This window comes from Monodon monoceros, unplaced genomic scaffold (genome assembly GCF_005190385.1).
Source record: "Monodon monoceros isolate NGI ecotype Baffin Bay Population unplaced genomic scaffold, NGI_Narwhal_1 Super_Scaffold_5, whole genome shotgun sequence".
In the NCBI taxonomy this organism is placed as follows: domain Eukaryota; kingdom Metazoa; phylum Chordata; class Mammalia; order Artiodactyla; family Monodontidae; genus Monodon; species Monodon monoceros.
In genome coordinates, this window is record NW_021703782.1 from 100,409,089 (window position 1) to 100,426,118 (window position 17,030).

Genomic DNA, 17,030 nt, shown 5'->3' on the forward strand with positions numbered 1-17,030 from the left:
TGTGTGTGTGTGTGTGTGTGTGTGTGTGTGTGTGTGTGTGTGTGTGTGTCTGTCAGGGAAGCTGCTGGCCGTTGACTGTGGTGCGGACGCAGTACCTGCCTCAGGAGGTGGGCAGGTGAAGAGGGAGAGCCGCGAGAGCCGTGGGGTCAAGGAGGCCTCTGGGCTATTCATTGGACGGCACTAATTCAGTGTCTAAAAATAATCCTGGACTTGGTGCAACTCTTCAGAATTTTCCAAGCTCTTTCAGACCCACAAAACTCATTTCGGCCTCCAGCGGCCTGGGAGGAAGTGAATTCCATCCATGTTTGACCACAGGGAACATCAAGTTCTGGAGTAAACTTGTGAAGGGCCCGTAGCTAGCTGGGGGTGGACCCCAGCCTGAAGCCCCGGTCTCTCTGGCTGTAGGTTCAGCGCGGCCTCCTGTGGACCTGCTTGGAGATGGAGCCAGGGGGACATTGGCTTTGCTGTCTAGATGCCCTGCCTTGCAGGGCAGAAGGCTGCCTGGGAGAAGGGTTAGGATGGACACAGCGGAGGAGAGAAGCTCTGACTGACGGGCTGGGGGTGCTGGGAGGGCGGGGCCTTACTGGGGGGGGGGGTACTTTGGAGCTGGGCCCCGCGAAAGAAAGGGCGCGCCGAAGCAGAGTGGGGCCTGGGCGTGGAGGCAGTCCAAATGCGGGGCATCTGTGACTGAAGACAAGACAGTGGGAAGCAGATTGAGGCCCAGCCAGCTTGCAAAGCCTCGACTGTGCACCCTCAGCCTCCCCTGCAGAGCCAGGCTCGCCCTCTGAGCAGGAGAGCCACCTTTAAAGAAGCCCCCCGTGGAGGACCCTGTGGGCAGCCTCAGACCCCGAGGTCACGTGAGGGCAAACCGTGGCTGCACCAGCGCCCTGGCTGCACCCCAGGGGTCACCTCTCCCTTCCCAGCCCTGTCCCTCTCTGCTCTCTTTCTCCTGGCCAGACCTCCTGCCCCAACCCACTGTGATCCTCCCTTTAGCAGAAAGAAGAGAGGAACTTGCTTGTTAAGAGGGTGAAGTGACTGAGGAGAGGAAAACAATCAAAGGAAGAGAGGTGGTTGCCACGGAAACTCTCAAGTGGAAGCAGAAACTTCCAGGAGCAAGAGGGAGGAGGAAAGCAGACCTAGTAGCTGAGGGCCGGGGAAGGGGATGGCGGGGGCAGGCCTGGCCCAGGCTAGCCTGGAGCGCCCCCCTGCCCAACACACCCCAGCCAGCCGGGCAGTGCCGCCCAGTTTCTCCCAAGTCTGGGTGGGAGGTGCCTGGTACCAGAGTGACGTAAGCATCTTGTGGCCTGAGAAGGAGCCTGTGTTGTGTGGCCACATCCCTGCATGGTTCAGAGCCGCCAGTTACACTTTGCCTAGAGGAGCCCAAGGGTTTTCTGCAGGTCTTTGCATGATGTCTCATGCCACTGTCCTAACATGCAAAAGTGACGTGGCCCAGGACCAGACAGTTTACAAGGCACCTTCCCACGTGTTGCCTCATGCAAGTCCCGTGACAGTCCTGGGAGGACGGTATTCATATCCTACAGATGGGGGAGATGAGGCCCAGAGAGGTTAAGGGACTTTGCCCCAGTCACACAGCTGAGGACGCCCAGGGGTAGAATCACAACCCCTGAGCTGTTGGACCTTTCGGCCCTGAGCTCTCCCTGCCTCTCTGCCGCTTTGTGTTTTTGGTGGGTAGCTCTGGCTGGAGCTGTGTGCTCCCTGGAGCCTCTAGACCCTTCTCATCCCTCACTCCAGGAGCAATTCCTCCGGGGCACTGCCATTTTCTTCCCGAATAATCCCAGGGAAGTTGCTTCTTTCTGTGGCTTGATTTCCCATCCATAAGATAGGCATAATAGTACCTTCTGCTTCTAAACTTTGTTGTGGGTGAGACAGTGCAAGTCAAGCACTGGGTACAGCGCCAGCACAGAGGTTACCCTCAGAAATCTCCACTGGCCGCGTCTGAACCTGGCAAGCACCCAGTGGGGTAGGCAAGGCTGGGCTGCAGTCTCCCTGTATTTCAGAGAAGTTTCTTCATGTGTGAAGCGGGTCTGATGGGTTCCTGTCTTGCCTGGGGAGTCGGAGAGGGAGATTAAGATCATGGCTGTGGAGCCTCTGGAAACCACTGAGGCTGGTTGGGGGAAGCACCAGTCTCCTACCCAGCCCTAAAACTGGCCACTAGGGTCCCAGTGGGCCCCGGACGTCTGAGCCTTCATTCTCGCTGCCAAGCTTCCCTGCCACAGGGGAGGAGGGAGGGGGGAGGGGTTGGGCCCCTGCCCGGGGAGGGGTTGGGCCCCTGCCCAGTTAGCCCTGCTCAAGGTTTGGGTCTGAAAAGGAGCCCCCGGAATCCCTGGCGGCCTTGTGGGCCTGCTCCCGCATCGGAGCCAAGCCTTCGATGTCTCCAGGGAGAGGCCTGGCGAGCCAAATGCATTATTAAATGGCAGAAAGGCAGTACACTGCACGTGAAAGATAATGGGGGAAATTTATTGAATGGGCTATAAATCACAGAATGAAAACACAGAACCTACTGGGGAGGAGAATTAAGTCCTGAGCTGTGACTTGTTTGGGGCGGGGCCCGAGGCCATGTGTCCCCATTTTGCTGTGAGCCCTGGAGCGTCATGGTATACTGAGGCCCAGAGGTCTGGGGGCTCCAACGCCGATGACACCCTCCCCCTTCCCTTGATTGACAATGACCATGTGTCAGAGCCGGCCGGGGCACTGGGGTCATGACGGTGAGCCAGGCAGACGGGACCTGACCCTCGGGGGAGCAGTGTGCCAGGAGAGACGGATGTGAGATGACTCATCAAAAAATAGATGTCATGGCACAATGCAATGGGCTCCCTGGAGGAAAGGTGCAGGGGCCCGGAGAAAATGACTCAGGAAGCAGCGAGTTTGGAGAGGGAAGGGGGATGCATTCTCTGGAAGGGAAGAGTGAGTCCCCACTCTGAGTAGACCAGGTGGCTCAGGACAGCCCCGATGGGGGCAGGGGGGAAGGGGGAGCCGTGGGAGGGGTGAATGAGCCAGACAGAGTGTCCAAAGGCCAGGAAGGCCAAGGTGGCTGGGAGAGAGGGCAGCTTTGAAAATGCTCACTCGGGCTGCTTTGTGGAAAATAGACTCAGGAGGGCCAGAGAGGATCTGGGGGGGACCAGTTAGGGGCTGTGGGAGTCCCCAAAGCTAGAGGTGGCAGTGACCTGGATGCAGGTAGTGACGGTGAAGAGGAGAGAGGTGGACAGACTCAAGCTAGAATTTGGAGCTAGCAATAACCCACTTCACAGGGGGGCTGGGAGCCAGGGAAGCCTGCCCCATGTCCTGTGTCCTGGGAGTGGGAACGGTAGGAGCAAAGCCACGAAGGAGAGAAGTGGTGGGAGGCCGGCACCCGTGTGGCTGAGGAGGGGTAAGTGTAGGGAGTGCTGAGAGGTGAGGTCGGGGAGGGGCCTGGGGCAGCACCCACTGACCACGCCCCCCCCCCCCACCGCCCGCTGGGACTGGAAGCCAAGGCCCTGGCCTTACTGCTACAGGTCACCTTTTTTACAAATGGCTCTGTCTCCTTGGTGTCTGAAAAGGGGCTAGCAGGTGAATTACCTGAGGACAGGTAAGGGGAGACCATTTGTGACAGCACAGGGTCATCCTCAAGGGCCAAGCTGCATGAGATCGAGTCCTGGCAGTTTTCTGTGCCTGTAAAATGGGAGAGTAACCACGTCCACCTCTTAGGATTGGGATAAAGCCTGGCCCAGCAGAGAGTAAGTGACTATAATGGGGCTAATAACTGTGTCCTGTGTGACCTTAGGCAAGGCTCTCCCCTCTCTGGGCCTCGGTTTCTCCAGGCCGGTCTTTGCAGACACTTTGGGCGAAGGCTCTCTGATCTCATTATGCCGGCAGTATCCAGCTCCTGAGGACGGCCAAACTGGCAGTGATGCCTCCGATGGGACTGCGTCCCTTCCAGCCTGTAAGAAGACACCAGGCCTATCGGGGCTGTAAGGGGATATTTTAATCAGCCCAGGACCCGGCGAGGTCAGAGGGCACAGAGACCAGGACAAAGGGGGCCAGTCAGGGCTGCTGCCTGGCCTGAACTGACCTTCTGGGCCCCAGAATCTAGACCGCGTTTGGGGGGCCCAGAGAGGGAGGTGGAAGCGGGGAGTTTCATCATGGGACAGGACCAAACTAGCCTCTTTTCTGAGCCTCAGTTTGCCCATCTGTACTGTGAGACTGGGAACCCCTGCCTGCTTGCCACACACAGGTGCTGAGAAAGGCAAGAGGCTGCAGTTGTAAAAGGCTGGTAACCCTGTCAGGGGCTAGACTGCCAGAAGCCTCCATGTAGAGCCGGGGGCCCTGAGAGAGAGCAGTATGTAGGCCAGTGTGGGTCCAACCACTGCTGGTTAAAATGCAGATTCCTGGGTTCTTCCCAGGCCAGCTAAACAGACTCTCCCTGGTGGGCCTGGGCATCTGCATTTTAACATGCTCCCCAGGGGACTGAAGTGGCTTGAAGTCTGAGAACTGAGGTTCTGCTCCACCCTCTTTGCACCGCTGGGAACAGGGCAGAGAGGGGGTGGCAAGTCTTGTCTAAGTCACTCAGCAGACTGGGACCCTGTGCCAGGCCACTCTGGGGTCCTCGGGGGGGGCACATCCCCAGAGCCCTGGGAGTCCTAGGCTGAGCCTCCTCATGGTCCGCCCTGCCAGGGCCAAGAAGGCTTTTTCCCAGGGCTCTGCAGACCGGCAGGGGGCAGCACCGGCCAGCATCTCCCCAGGGCTCCAGGCTGCTCTGTGGGCCTGGCCCGGTAGGGCGTGGAAGGAGCCCACCAAAGGGCTTGAGTGGGAAGGCAGGTCTGTACATGCACAGGAGGCCGTGTAAGGGGGTGGGTACGAGAGAGGGGGCACCAGGAGGACACAAGAAACATGAAGTCAGAGAGAGCAGGCCCAGAAAATTCTGAAGCTGCCTTGCAGTTTCCTGGGGCAGGGGCTACAGGGCAAGAGAAGGCCGAGGTGTCGGAGGGGCTGTGTTAAGGACTCTGTAACCCAGGCTGCTTCCCTAGGGCCCTCAGTGGGACCGAGATCAACTCAGGGCCCCTTCCCATGTCCTCTGGGCTTTCTAATAAAGGCCAGCCAGAGGTCACCGCCCCCCCCAAGCCCTGGCATTTTAGCCAGCAGGGATGTGGGGTGGGGCTGAAGCCCAGACTCTGGTGCCAGCTCTCCTGCTGGCTCCTCCTTACTTGTGCCTGTAACAGCTTCATTTGCTGCTGGAAACTGAGGGAGTAGCTGGGGGTGTCTGGGTTACCCTGGGCAAGTCACAAGCCCTCTGAGCCATGAGTAGACAGTAGGATGACCACTAGATCCCTAAAGGTCTCCTGCAAGTCCTAGTTGTGGGAAGACATCTTCACTTTCAGACTTTCTGAGGACAGGGGGCCAGTTCAGTAGTGAGCTCCCTGTCATCCAGGGTATGCCAGTTGAGGCTGGATGAATTTCGCCTTCTCTTAGGCCTTTGCCTGTGGTCCTGGACCATCCCCGCTCCACACTTTGCTAATCATTAATTACCAGGAGAGCCCCACCTGGGGAAAGGGGCAAGTCCCTAACCATAGGGGGAACAGGGGCTGATTTCCAGGATGACCTTGAACTTGTTTTCCTTGGCCCCAAACTTTCAGCTACTTCCTGTTTGAGCAGGCACAAAAATTCTAGGGCCCCAGCCCTTCCGCCTCCCCCGTGGTGGAATTTCCAGACAAAATGGTGTTCCTAGGGTGGGGGCAGGGCTGGCATTGTTCTCACTCTCCAGGGGAGTTGAGGGGTGACAGGTTGCAGAAGCTACATTTAATTCTCATCTACACAGCCTCAGGATGCCAGCTACGCGCTGGGTGGGATCTCCAGGGAAAGCCAGTAAGTGCGAGAACCATGGCACTGGCATAGCCTGCCCCTCCTCTAACACCTGCTGTGGCTCCCATGTGTGTTCCAGACTGGGCACAGAAGCTCTGAGTGTCAGTGCCCAGGGGTCCTGAAAGACCACCCAGGCAACTCCATTTTCTAGGAGGGGAAGCTGGGCCTGTGAACAGGAGGGGACTTGCTCAAAGGCACACAGCAAAGCAAAGGCATTTATTCATCCATTCATTTCTTCTGCGCCAGCTCTTGCATAGAGTCAGGACTTACATCCTGACCTCCCGACCAGCCCCAGGCTGCTGCTTGAAAGTAAACTGTAGCTCGTTGTCCACATGTCACATGCAGGAAACCCAGGCCCAGAGAGGTGAAGTCCCTTGCTCCTGGTTTCCTTCTTTAAAAAAGAAGGGGAGGGGGCTTCCCTGGTGGCACAGTGGTGCAGAGTACGCCTGCCGATGCAGGGTACATGGGTTCGTGCCCCGGTCCGGGAAGATCCCACATGCCGCGGAGCGGCTGGGCCCGTGAGCCATGGCCGCTGAGCCTGCGCGTCCGGAGCCTGTGCTCCGCAACGGGAGAGGCCGCAACAGTGAGAGGCCCGCGTACCGCCAAAAAAAAAAAAAAAAAAAGAAGGGGGGCTTTGAGCCCAGCTCCCTTCATTCACCTCATTCATCAAATGTTTATTGAGCGCTGCTGTGCACACTAGGGACGTGCCTGGGACAGGACTAACGAGGCCCCTGCCCTCATTAAAGTTTGGGGGAAGACAATTAGTGAACAGCAGAATGCACAGATAAGATAGTTTCAGGAAGCGATAAGTAGAAGAAAATAAAACAAGGCAGTGGGATAGGGTGTGGGGATTGGGGCAGAGGTACGTGAGATAAGGTGGCCAGGGAGGCCTCAGAGGATGTGATATTTGAGCTGAGGCCTGAATGGAAGGAAGGAGCTGACATCTGAAGGTCTGGGGTAAGTGTGTGAGGTAGAAGAACAGAATATGCAAAGGCCCTGAGGTGGGGCCATGTGTGTCACCTTCAAGGATTAGAAGGGTATCCAGTCTCATCCATAACCATCTTAGCCAGTGGTTCCTCAAGAAACCTGCTAGGAAACTCTGAATGCTCTCACTGTAGTTCATGGGCATCTAGCCTAGCCCCACCCCTGCAGGCCTGCCTCATGGAGCCAGCCTCTCCTTTCAGTTGCAGAGTGAGGATCAGAGAGGGCTGTGACTTATTCAAAGTCACGCAGCCACACAGCAGCAGAGCTAGGCCTGGAGCCCTGATCCTCTGCCTCCTTGGCCATGGTTCCCTCATTACCACTTTACTTCTCCCCTTTGGAGGGGCTGTCTGGGCCTCACCCCTACTTGGATCTATCTCCCCATCTCTTCTCCCTGATCTCACCCTTACATACCCCATATAGCCTGCTCCCCAGTCCCTCTCCTCATCCTCTGTTCCAGCCTCACAGTTCTATATGCTGCCCCCAGTATATGCCTTGCTGGTTTCCATCTTTGGGTCTTTGCTCATGCTGCCTGTTTCTCCTCTGCTCTCTACTCAGTCAACTCCTACTTAGCCTTCTAGCTCAGTACCAATGACTCTTCCTCCAGGCAGTCTTCCAGGATTTCTCCCTCTTCCAAATTCCCTCAGTGCTGACTCCAGATCAGATGGACTCAGCCACTTTTCCCAAACACTGCCACTATCTCTCCCAGTTAGTCTTACTGAGAGCCTGCTCTGGGCCAGTAACTGTGCTGACCAGCTCTGGCTGTTCTGCTCTCAAGGAGCCCACAGGTTCGTGAGGAAATAAATAGGCTGGAGGGGGCAGATGTGAGCCAGTTTGTCCACAGGGCTTTGACTCACTATGCTATCTGACCTTCCACAACCTTACAAAGTGTAAGTATCATCATGCCCACTCCATAGTTGAGGAAACAAGAGGCACAGAGAGGTAAAGGTAGTAAGCTGAGGTCACGCAGCCAAGAAGTGCTGATTCCTCACTCCAAATCCCATACTCTTTCAGCTCCCTGCCAAGATGGAAGCTTCCTAGGAGCTGGCTACTGGGCTGGTTCATCTGTCCTCTTCAGTGGAATCTGTAGGGGTGGAGCGAGACCCCTCCCCCCAGAACCCAGGCCAGTGCCAACCACGAAGTGGTTCACAGATGACCAGGAAGGTCTGCCTGGGAAGGGAGGGGGCTCTCTGACCTCACCCTGGGACCATATGCCACCCCCTCCTGTCGCCCAGTGGGTGTGGAGCTGTCTGGCCCCATCAGCTGGAAGGGGAGGAAGGAGGCTAGAGACCTGGAGCCTCGGCCCCAGGCTGGGCTGGGAGAAAGAGGAGCTGTGGGCCCACCTGGAGCTTGGCAGCGTTTCTGGGTCAGGGCAGGAGAGGAAGTACGCAGAGAGAGTCGCTCCAGGCCAGGCCATCTGGGCTGAAATGCCGGCTGCTAGGGTGGGGGTAAAAAGCGGGGTCTGGGGCTCAGCCTGGAGAGTGGATCCCTGCCTCTCCCAGCCACAGGATTGGAGCCCTGAGCTTTGGAGCAGTGGGAGTGGAAGGCTGGGCACCTGTGGCCAGAACGCATCAGGCATCTGGGAGGGGTGGTCCAGGTAACTGAGAGGGAAAGGGGGTCTTGGAATCTCTTTAAGTCCCGAGGTGGACTGACCCCCAACTCTCATGTGTGACCTCGGTGGAGTCCCTCCCTCCCATGGCCTCACTGCCCCATCTGCGGGGAGTGTTGTCGCTCCACCCTGACTGCTGGGGTGGGAGGGGCAATCAGACCCTCCATGTTTGGAGAATTGATGCCAGATCCCGGCTTGCGATGAATTAGGCAGGCTCCTCTGGCCAAGTGGCTGTCCTATAGGGCCCCAGCTTCCATCACCTGCTCTGAAGTTTCCTTCTAAACCTGACCTTCCAGGATTTTAACGACGGGCTGTTGTCATGTATGAGGGAGATATATCCTCTTCTCTGGGCTTCTGGAGGGCAGGAGGTGGTGGTTTGGGACTGGAGGAAGTTTCTAGATCCTGATGGGATCCATGGAGGTGAGTTGGGCAGAGATAACTCGTCTTTATTTAACATGTGAAACCTCAGGCCCAGAGATGGCAAGGGCTTTCTTTGAGTTACGCAGTGCCCAAAGAAACAATGACCCCACCCACTGGCCTTCCACCCTATTAGAGCCCTGCCTCTCCCGAGGGTTCACCCTTAGCCCAGTTTCGGGTGACTTGATTTCAAAAAAACACTCACATTCCCCGAGGCTCTGTCTGTGTGTGTTCCAATGTCCACGCTTGATTGCTTCCCTAGCTCTGCCTGTGTTAAGAGGGGCAGGGCCCTCTAAGCCCGGGATCATCGCCGCCCTGAGTGGGCCATTTTCTGTGAAGGATGTCATTAAATTTGTTGATGGCTTTAGGAAGTCCAGGGGCTGGTGGAGGTGGTGGACACCTAGTTGGGCCTCGAGCACTCGAGCTTGACCTCTTGGGCTTGTCTCCACCTTCCGCCATGTCGGAGATCCCCCACTCCAGCCCGCCCCATCTGAATGAAGGTCCTATACGTGGTCCAACCTCATTCCAGGACGAACAGTGGACACAGGAAGCCGTCATTGCCTGCCAGACAGGCCACCTCCCATGGCAGAGGCCCATGACCTTAACCGTGAATGTCCCGCAGCACTCCCACCCACACCCTGCCCAGGGCTCCAGCGACTCAAAGCTTGAGACCAGCCTGGGAGGCGGATGTGTGCAGGGCTGCCTAGCTGGGGACTTCCCCTGGTCGCCACTGCCCAGCCTCGTCCCGACAGGAAACCTGACAGGTCTGAGCCCTCCAGACACCCATTGTGTGGAGCCTGGTGGGCTCCGGTGTTTCCCCTGTCAGGACTCCATCCCTTCTCGCCTCCTCCTGTTCCTTGTCAAAGCTGGCTTTTAAGGGAAGTTCCAGGCTGTTGCCCCTCCTCCATCTCTGCATTAAGTCCTGCTCAGTCTTAAGACCTTTGCTCTTTCCAGCCTGCCTGAGTTCAAATCCTGACTCCTAGTGCAAGCGGTGTGACCTTAGGGAAATTACTTACCCTCTCTGTGCCCCCAATATTTTCTGTAAAATGAAGGTGGTGACCATCTGCCTCATACGTTAAATGAGATAATGTGCATAGATAATGCAGATGGTAAATCCTGAATACAGTTGATTGCTATTAAATCCAAACTTCACCCTCTGACAGCCTTTTCGAGGCCAAACTTGTAACCTTCCTATGTTAGAGGTCTTGGACTCTGTGGTCCCCTCCAGGCGTGAGCATCTCTCCTCCCTGAGTGGAGTCATGTGTTAGATAATGTTCATTATTGCTGTTGTTTTCCTCCTGCACAAAAATGGCCCTTCTGGAAAGGTCAGGCCCTTCTGCTTTGCCCGAAGCTGAAGAAATGGGTGATCTGACTTTACACTGGAGGAAACACTGTCCTGGATGGACAATTTATGGCTTTTCAAGGGTAATTCTGACTATATGCTTTTTTTGCTCCTTCCTCACTGACTGTAAACCTAACAGATGTGAGACTGCACTGGGCTGGTCCCCTCCCTGCATCTGACCCCTCCTGACCCAGCCCTGGCCTGGCCTCCGGTTTACCTGGACTTCCAGCCCAACAGGGTGTAATTCTCCTCCAGACCTCGATGCCAATGGTCCTCTGCCTGCAGGGAAATTCTTTGGGTCCATCCCTCTCTGGTCTTCTCCTGTGTCCTCATTGTTCAAATCTAACTGGTCGTGTGTGGCGGGGATGGGGGGTGTCTCTGTTGGGGGCTGAGGCTTCTTTAAAGAGGTGATGTTTGAGCTGGGTCCTGAGGGGTAAGGAGTTCGCCAGGTGGGTGCAGAGGAAAAGCGTCATGGCAGCCATCTGGCCATCAGGGCAGAGGCTGGAGCCTTAGGGGGCTGAGAGCAGATAGATCAGGGTGCATGGAGTGGGCTGGCTGCCTTGTGACAGAGTTTGGTCCTTTTCGGTACTCTGGGAGTTCACCTTTGGGGGCTTTTGAGGGACACGGAAGGTGGTGGTGGGGTCGGGTGGGATCTGATTTAGCTAGTCCCCAGCCCCCTGCCTGGTACTTGCTAAACAGGCATATTTCCAGGCCCCATCCAGACCCACCGAATCAAGAGTCTTGGAGGAACCCCAGAAATACGCATGTTTAATGAGCTGGGGCCATTTGGAGGCTGAGGGGTATGGAGGTAGGGGAGGTGGGAGCTGGGCCTATTCAGGAGACCCTCTGGAGGCAAAACTGAGGTGGGAGAACAAGACCACTGATGGGACTACCCTCCCTGCAGGGCCCGGGGTTCACAGGTCAGCAGGGCCTGGCCCTTGAAGGGGTCTGTTGCAGGAAGTGGTCGGGGTGGGGTGGGGGACATTTTCAGGTGCCCCTCCTCCAGCCTAGGCAGTCTCCAGAAGGGAGGCTGCTTCTGTTTGAAGGGAGGAGGCCACAGGGGCAGCGGGAGGAGGTGGGTGGCTTGCTCCACAGCGGGATTGATTCCAGATGCTCTGCTGGGTGTGCAGGGAGCAGCCTTTGTCTGCCTGCCCATCCCAGGGGTCCTGGACCTCCTCTCCTACCTCCCACCCTGTCCCTTTCCTACTCAGTCCTCCAGCTGGTACCGTGGAGATGTTCAGCTTGGGTGATTGGCAATGCCCACCCCATTCGAAGGCCAGAAATGCAAAAGCTTCTTCCTCTTCATTAGCTGACCCTCCCTCCACAAGGCAGATAGGTTAGGGAGTCTGTAACTTCTCCTTGTAGGCGGGGAAACTGAGGCACAGAGAACGACTTGAGAATCCCAAGCATAAGCAGAGTCTATGCCAGACCTCTGGAACCCAACTGTGTTTACAGGTGAGATGCTGAGGTCCTGGCTGCTTTCCCTTCCCTCCACACACACTCACCTAAATCTGCTAGTTGGGGGCCTCAGGCTAAGGCCACTTGTCCCAGTCTTAATCAGCTGGATCACTTGATCAGTGTCTCGTCTCCTTCATGGAAGGCTAGGACCTGGCCAATCAGGGAGTTCCTGCTTTGGGGAGGAAACTGGGCCAGGTGAAGTCCAGGCCCTGGGTACAGGATTCGTGTCCCCACCCTGAGCTGGACTTCCTGGGAGTCCTCCTCCCCCCCAAAACTAGTGGGCCTGGCTTTGGAGGTTATTCTTTCTGGAAGTGCCAAGGTGTGGGTAGGTGGCTGCGGGAGCCCCAGCTGAACTGGGAGGCTCTGAACTGGGTTCCTGTGTTCTGGAGGAGGCTCGCTAAGAGGGCCCACAGCTTGCCTCTGGATGGAGGAATTGGGTACTACTTTTCCCAGGGGCCTCTGCACTTGTAAAAGAGGCTCCTGGTGATGTCTGCTACTGAAAATGAGCTAGAGCAATGCTTAACCCAAAGGAGGCTAATGGGGTCCTTGCAGGCCCTGTGGTTTTCCATCTTCCCCAGGGATTGGCCAGAGGTCTGGGGAGAGGGGCAAAGGGAGTTGATAGCTTCTGACAACCCAGACTGGGTTTGGAGGAGCAATACCCCTCCTGCCCCTCCCCCCTAGTCCTGGGAAGGCGCCTGGCTTCCAGCTGTGATCCAGGCTTCTGACCTGGGGGCCCTCCCCTCTGGCTGAGGGAGCAAGGGAGGGGGTCCCCTTTGTGAGGTGCAAAACCTGGTCTGGATTCTTGCCGACTGCCCCGCCCCCTCCAGGGCCGCACCTTTTCAGCTGTGCTGGAGGAGGACATCCAGACTCCCTCAGGACCCACACGTGACTCTCCCACCAACACATCCTTAAGACTACTTGTCAGAGCCCTGGCTAAGACCCTTTGCCTCTGCCGCTGAGGCAAGTCAGACCTCCTGGCAGGGCCTCAGTTTCCCCTTCTGTACTTGAAGGGCTGGAACTGAGGCAGGTGGTTGTCAGAATAATTTAAAAAATAAATGCCGCTGCAGAGGCTGGCGGGTAGAGAGAGATACCGCAGCCAATGGCCAGGGTGGTCAGGGAAGGCTGGAGGAGGTGGGCTCTAGAGCAACAGGCTTTGGCCAGGCAGAGAAAAGTCAGTAGGAGGCCAGTCCCTGCTGGGAGTAGAGTAAAGAGGAGTGAGAAGTAGGGGGGGCGGGGGAGTGGAGGTGAGGCTGGGAGGTAGTTTGATTGACGATACATCGCTGGAGACTAAAATACCAAAGAAGATTCTCTGGACTTGGGGCTTTTGGACTCTGGGAGCCACGGATGGTTCTTGAGCTGGGGAGGGGGGGGGGTGCGTGACTCGGAGAAAGCTTTCAGCAGGACGCAATAGAGGGAGCTGGCACCCTCCCTTCTCTAGCCTCGGTTTCCTCTCCCTACAGTGGGGAGAGTACTGCCCTGCCCGCAGCCCTTCTAGAACTGCTGTAAATGCCCAGCGGGAGGGAGACCTCACAGCATCTGAGGTGTTTCATTTGGAGGAGGGTTTAGATAAAAAGGGCAAAAAGTTCTGAATTGGCGAAGACCCGAGGGATACATAGGTGTTCACTATGTTCTCTCTACTTTTTCTGTGCTTGAAATATACACCCTAATTGTAAATATTATAAAAGTAACATGCGTATCAAACGGGACGATTTTTTAAAGAACAGGCGAGTATCCTGCGTGAAAGAGAAGTCTTTCTACCTGGCGGGGCGGGGGGCGTGCTGGACGGTGTGTTTGCGGATCGACACGCAGCCCAGTGAGCTTGGGGCGGAAACCGGCCCTTGGCACCGGCCTCATTCGGACCCTAATCGAGGGTTCCCGGTTCGGAAGCACGGTGCCCTCCTGGTCGCCTTGCCTGCGCCCTGCCCAGTGCCAGGGAGCGCCCACACGCGGGTGTGCACTGTCTATACCCGCCGGCGGGGTGGGACGCCGCGTGCGCCCGGAGCTCGGGCTCTCAGGCGCGGGGGGAGGGCGGTGGCCGTCCTGGGGACCTGCCTGGGGTCCCAGGCACTCCGGCCCGCCTGGCCTGGCCGACTCCAGGCCGGGATTTCTCCCGCACTGACTTTCCGGGCCCGTGCCAGTCCGGCCTCCCGGTCCCCGGCCCCCGCGGCGGGGCCGGCTGCTCCGGGGAGGGCGGGAGGAGGAGGAGGAGTTTGCGCGACTTTGTGGGGCAGCCTCGGCCTCGGCGGCGGCCGCAGCGGCACGCGGGAGAACGCGAGGACGCCCGCCGGGCCGGCCGGAGCGGGCGATGGGGCCCGTGTGAGCGCGCCCAGGCCCGGCCCGGTGCCCGGCGGGCGGCAGCATGTCCGCGGGCGGCGCCAGGAAGAGCACCGGGAGGCCCTCCTACTACTACCGGCTGCTGAGGCGGCCCCGGCTGCAGCGACAGAGGAGCCGCTCCCGCAGCCGGACCCGGCCCGCCAGGGGTAGGCGCCACCCCGACCCCTGACCCCTGACCCCAGGCCCTCCCTAGCGCCGGATCACCGCCTGATGCCCCGGGATGCCCGCGACCCTGGGTCCTCCTGCTGTCTATTTACCCCGGACCCTCTCAGCCGCCCCTTCTGGTTGCCCGGAACTGTGTCTGCTTGTTTCCCACTCCCCCAGCTTCTCCTCAACCTCCACCCTGGTGGGGAAACTGAGGCTCCGGTGTCTCCTCTTGCCAAGGGCAGGCAAAGGGGAGATCGCAGTTCAGCTTCTTTCTTCCCCCTCTCACTTTTGACCACCGTGCCTCAGTTTACTCAGCAGCGGGGGCATCATCATCCCGAGCGACCTGGCTTTCCTCCCCGTGCCTGCGCTGCCCTGGCCGCTCAGCTTACCTCCCCCCAACTCCCTCTTCGCTCCTCTGGGACTTAAGTGGACTCCCCCGCCTCTTGGGTGGAGGGGCACGTGGGTGGACCTCAGGGGGTCCTATCCCAGGGGTCCTTGGCTCCACCGGAGTGGTGGCGGGTAACATCTGTCCAGGACGTCTCTGAGTGGGTGGGCGCCACCTCCTTTGAAATGAGTTTCTCTCTTTTCAAGGCCAGGAGGCAGGACCCGGAGGGGGAGGTGCAAGCAGCATTTTCTTTTTCCAGTAACAGGATCCACAGCTGGAAAGGCGTGTGATCCAGGGGGCTGGGTGGGGGCCGGGACTTCCTTCCATGGCTGGGTAGGAGGTGGGGGGAGGCCCCCTGGAAGGAGGAGGGCTTCGAAGGGGCCCTGGGGAGGCTGGAGTCCCTGGCAAAGGCTCAGGCCCACTGACGCGCCCGTGGGTGGGAGGGAGGAGGGGGCTTGGGAGTACCTAGTGGGCACCTGGGCTGAGTTTACACCATCAGGTTATCTTCGGAATCTGGAAGGCTGGCCCGGTGCCCAGCCTGACCCAGAGGGGTTTGAGCAAATCTGTGCTTGGAATCTGGTCAAATACTCACCCCTCCGGGCACTGGTTGTGTGGCCTGGACCCTGTAGTTGCCCCTGAACCTCAGTTTTCTCGTCAGTATGAGGATAAGTGAGGCAGGCAGGCAGTATACGTTCATTTGCTTCTCCCAGAATGGGGAAGACTTTTCCCACAGTCAGGGCTGAACAACAATGTACAGGGCTTCCTCAGGAAGTGGTGAGTTCCTGAAGTAGTGAGTTCCCTGTTCGTGGGAGAGTTCAAGCTGAGGTTGGGAATGCACACATGTGTGTGCTGGGAGTTCAGTCTTTAAGGGTCTCCCAAGGCCTATGATCTCCTCCCGCTTGCCTTCCTTGAAAAGGCCTCTGGCTACTGCCTCCCTCCAGGCTTGGCCTGGGCGATCAGAGATCTGGGCTCAAGCACTGTGACTTTGGGCAAGTCTTTTCCCTTTTCTGAGTCTCAGTTTCTTGAGACTTGTAAAAGGGGGCTAGTAGTATTGATACATGGAAGATTCCGTGAGGAAATGGGTTCAGGTTGTGAGAAATGGGAGCTGTACAGATGGCCAGTTAAGCTCAGGTCACCATGAGTCCTCCTGTACTCACCCCACCCCTGCTCGATGCCCTGTGTGACCTTCCCTTCACTCTTCACCTCAGCGCAGCTCCATCCCTGCAGGCACAGAGAGGACCCGAAGTCCCCCTCCTGCTCAGCTGACTGGGCCAGAGACAATCAATACATGTCTGGCCATCGCCTGAGCCCCAGCTCCCAGGCTCGCCTGTGCAGGAGTCACTGCTTTGTGTCCCAGCCTCAATGGAGCACCCAGCCTGCAGGGAGGGGGGAGGAGACTGTCCCTGAACAGAAGTTACATCTGGGGAAATCAGGGAGAGCGGCACAGAGTAGGTGACATTTGGACTGGGCTCACCAGATGGGTAGAGTTTCCTTTGGCAGAGGGAGTGGTTGAATCAAATCTGAGTTCAAGCCCCCACTCTGCACAAAGGAATCCTTTGGCCAGTTACCTCTCCAAGCCTCAGTGGCCTTGTCTGGTAAATGGGGGTGGTGATGGCAGGGTTGTTTAAAGACTGAGAGCAAAGGCATGGAAAGGTGCAAGCCCGCGCTGCCTGGGACTTGGGCCACAGTTGAGTGTGAGCTATGGATGTCCTTACTCTGGACAGAGCAGCAGCTGTGCAAAGACAGGGAGTTGGAAAACCTCTTGGGTGTGTGGGCAGAGTTCATCCCGGGGTAGCAGAGGGCCTGGGTTGGTGGAGGGGAATAGCGGGGAGCAGTAGTTTGGGCCTGATAAAGGCCCTTGAGTGATGGGGAGTCATGGGTGGGGGCTGGGAGCTGCCTGGCAGGGTGAGAGGTGGAGGTACCCGGGTTGGGGGCAGCTAGAGCATCACTGACCTTCCTCCACTAAACTCCCAGATCCCTGACTCTGCCTCCAGGGCTGCCCCTCCTCCTGAGGGCAGCACACCCCCGCCCCCCAGGTGGTAACTCATGCTGGGGGAGCCACCCCGAGGCCTTGAGCTCGTCCTTTCTGACCTCACGCCTCAGTCTCCCATGGGCTTGGTCCCATGAGGGTGACACCATCAGATCCCCAAGGAGGTGGTGGTACCCAGCATCCCAGCCCTGATTGGGCCCTTGCTCCACACCCATTCTGGCCTCTGCCACAAGCAAGGAAGGACAATGACCGAGAACGCAGGCGTGTTTGTTCAGAAACAGGAAAGTGCAGGGAAGAATTGGCTGGTGGTGGGGACGCGCAGCTGGCCCAGCCAGGGAGAGGGTTGTGACCAGACTGCCACCTCTGAGGAAGCTCCCTGCCCACCGCCCCTACTGTCCCTCTGGAGTGGTGGGAGGGCGCTCGCTGCAAACTCGAGACTAAGACTGTCCCTGGTGGGGCCGCCAGTGAGGGACAGTGTCTGCCGTCCCCCAGGTGTGACCAAAGCAGGGCA

At 57.9% G+C, this 17,030-nt stretch overlaps 1 protein-coding gene across 9 annotated transcripts in view; it reads left to right on the top strand.

Annotated features, from left to right (window-relative positions):
- Window positions 1–17,030, top strand: part of DAB2IP (DAB2 interacting protein) — a 165,807-nt gene that overhangs the window by 30,402 nt on the left and 118,375 nt on the right. For 6 of the 9 annotated variants that reach the window (XM_029201675.1, XM_029201678.1, XM_029201676.1 and 3 more), the window contains exon 1: window positions 13,991–14,143. The exons of the other annotated variants lie outside the window; for them this stretch is intronic. In XM_029201675.1, the coding sequence (XP_029057508.1) occupies window positions 14,023–14,143 (121 nt within the window). In that variant the 5' untranslated portion in view covers window positions 13,991–14,022. Of the gene's footprint in view, window positions 1–13,990; window positions 14,144–17,030 lie in introns of those variants that run through there. 9 annotated transcript variants of the gene reach the window in all.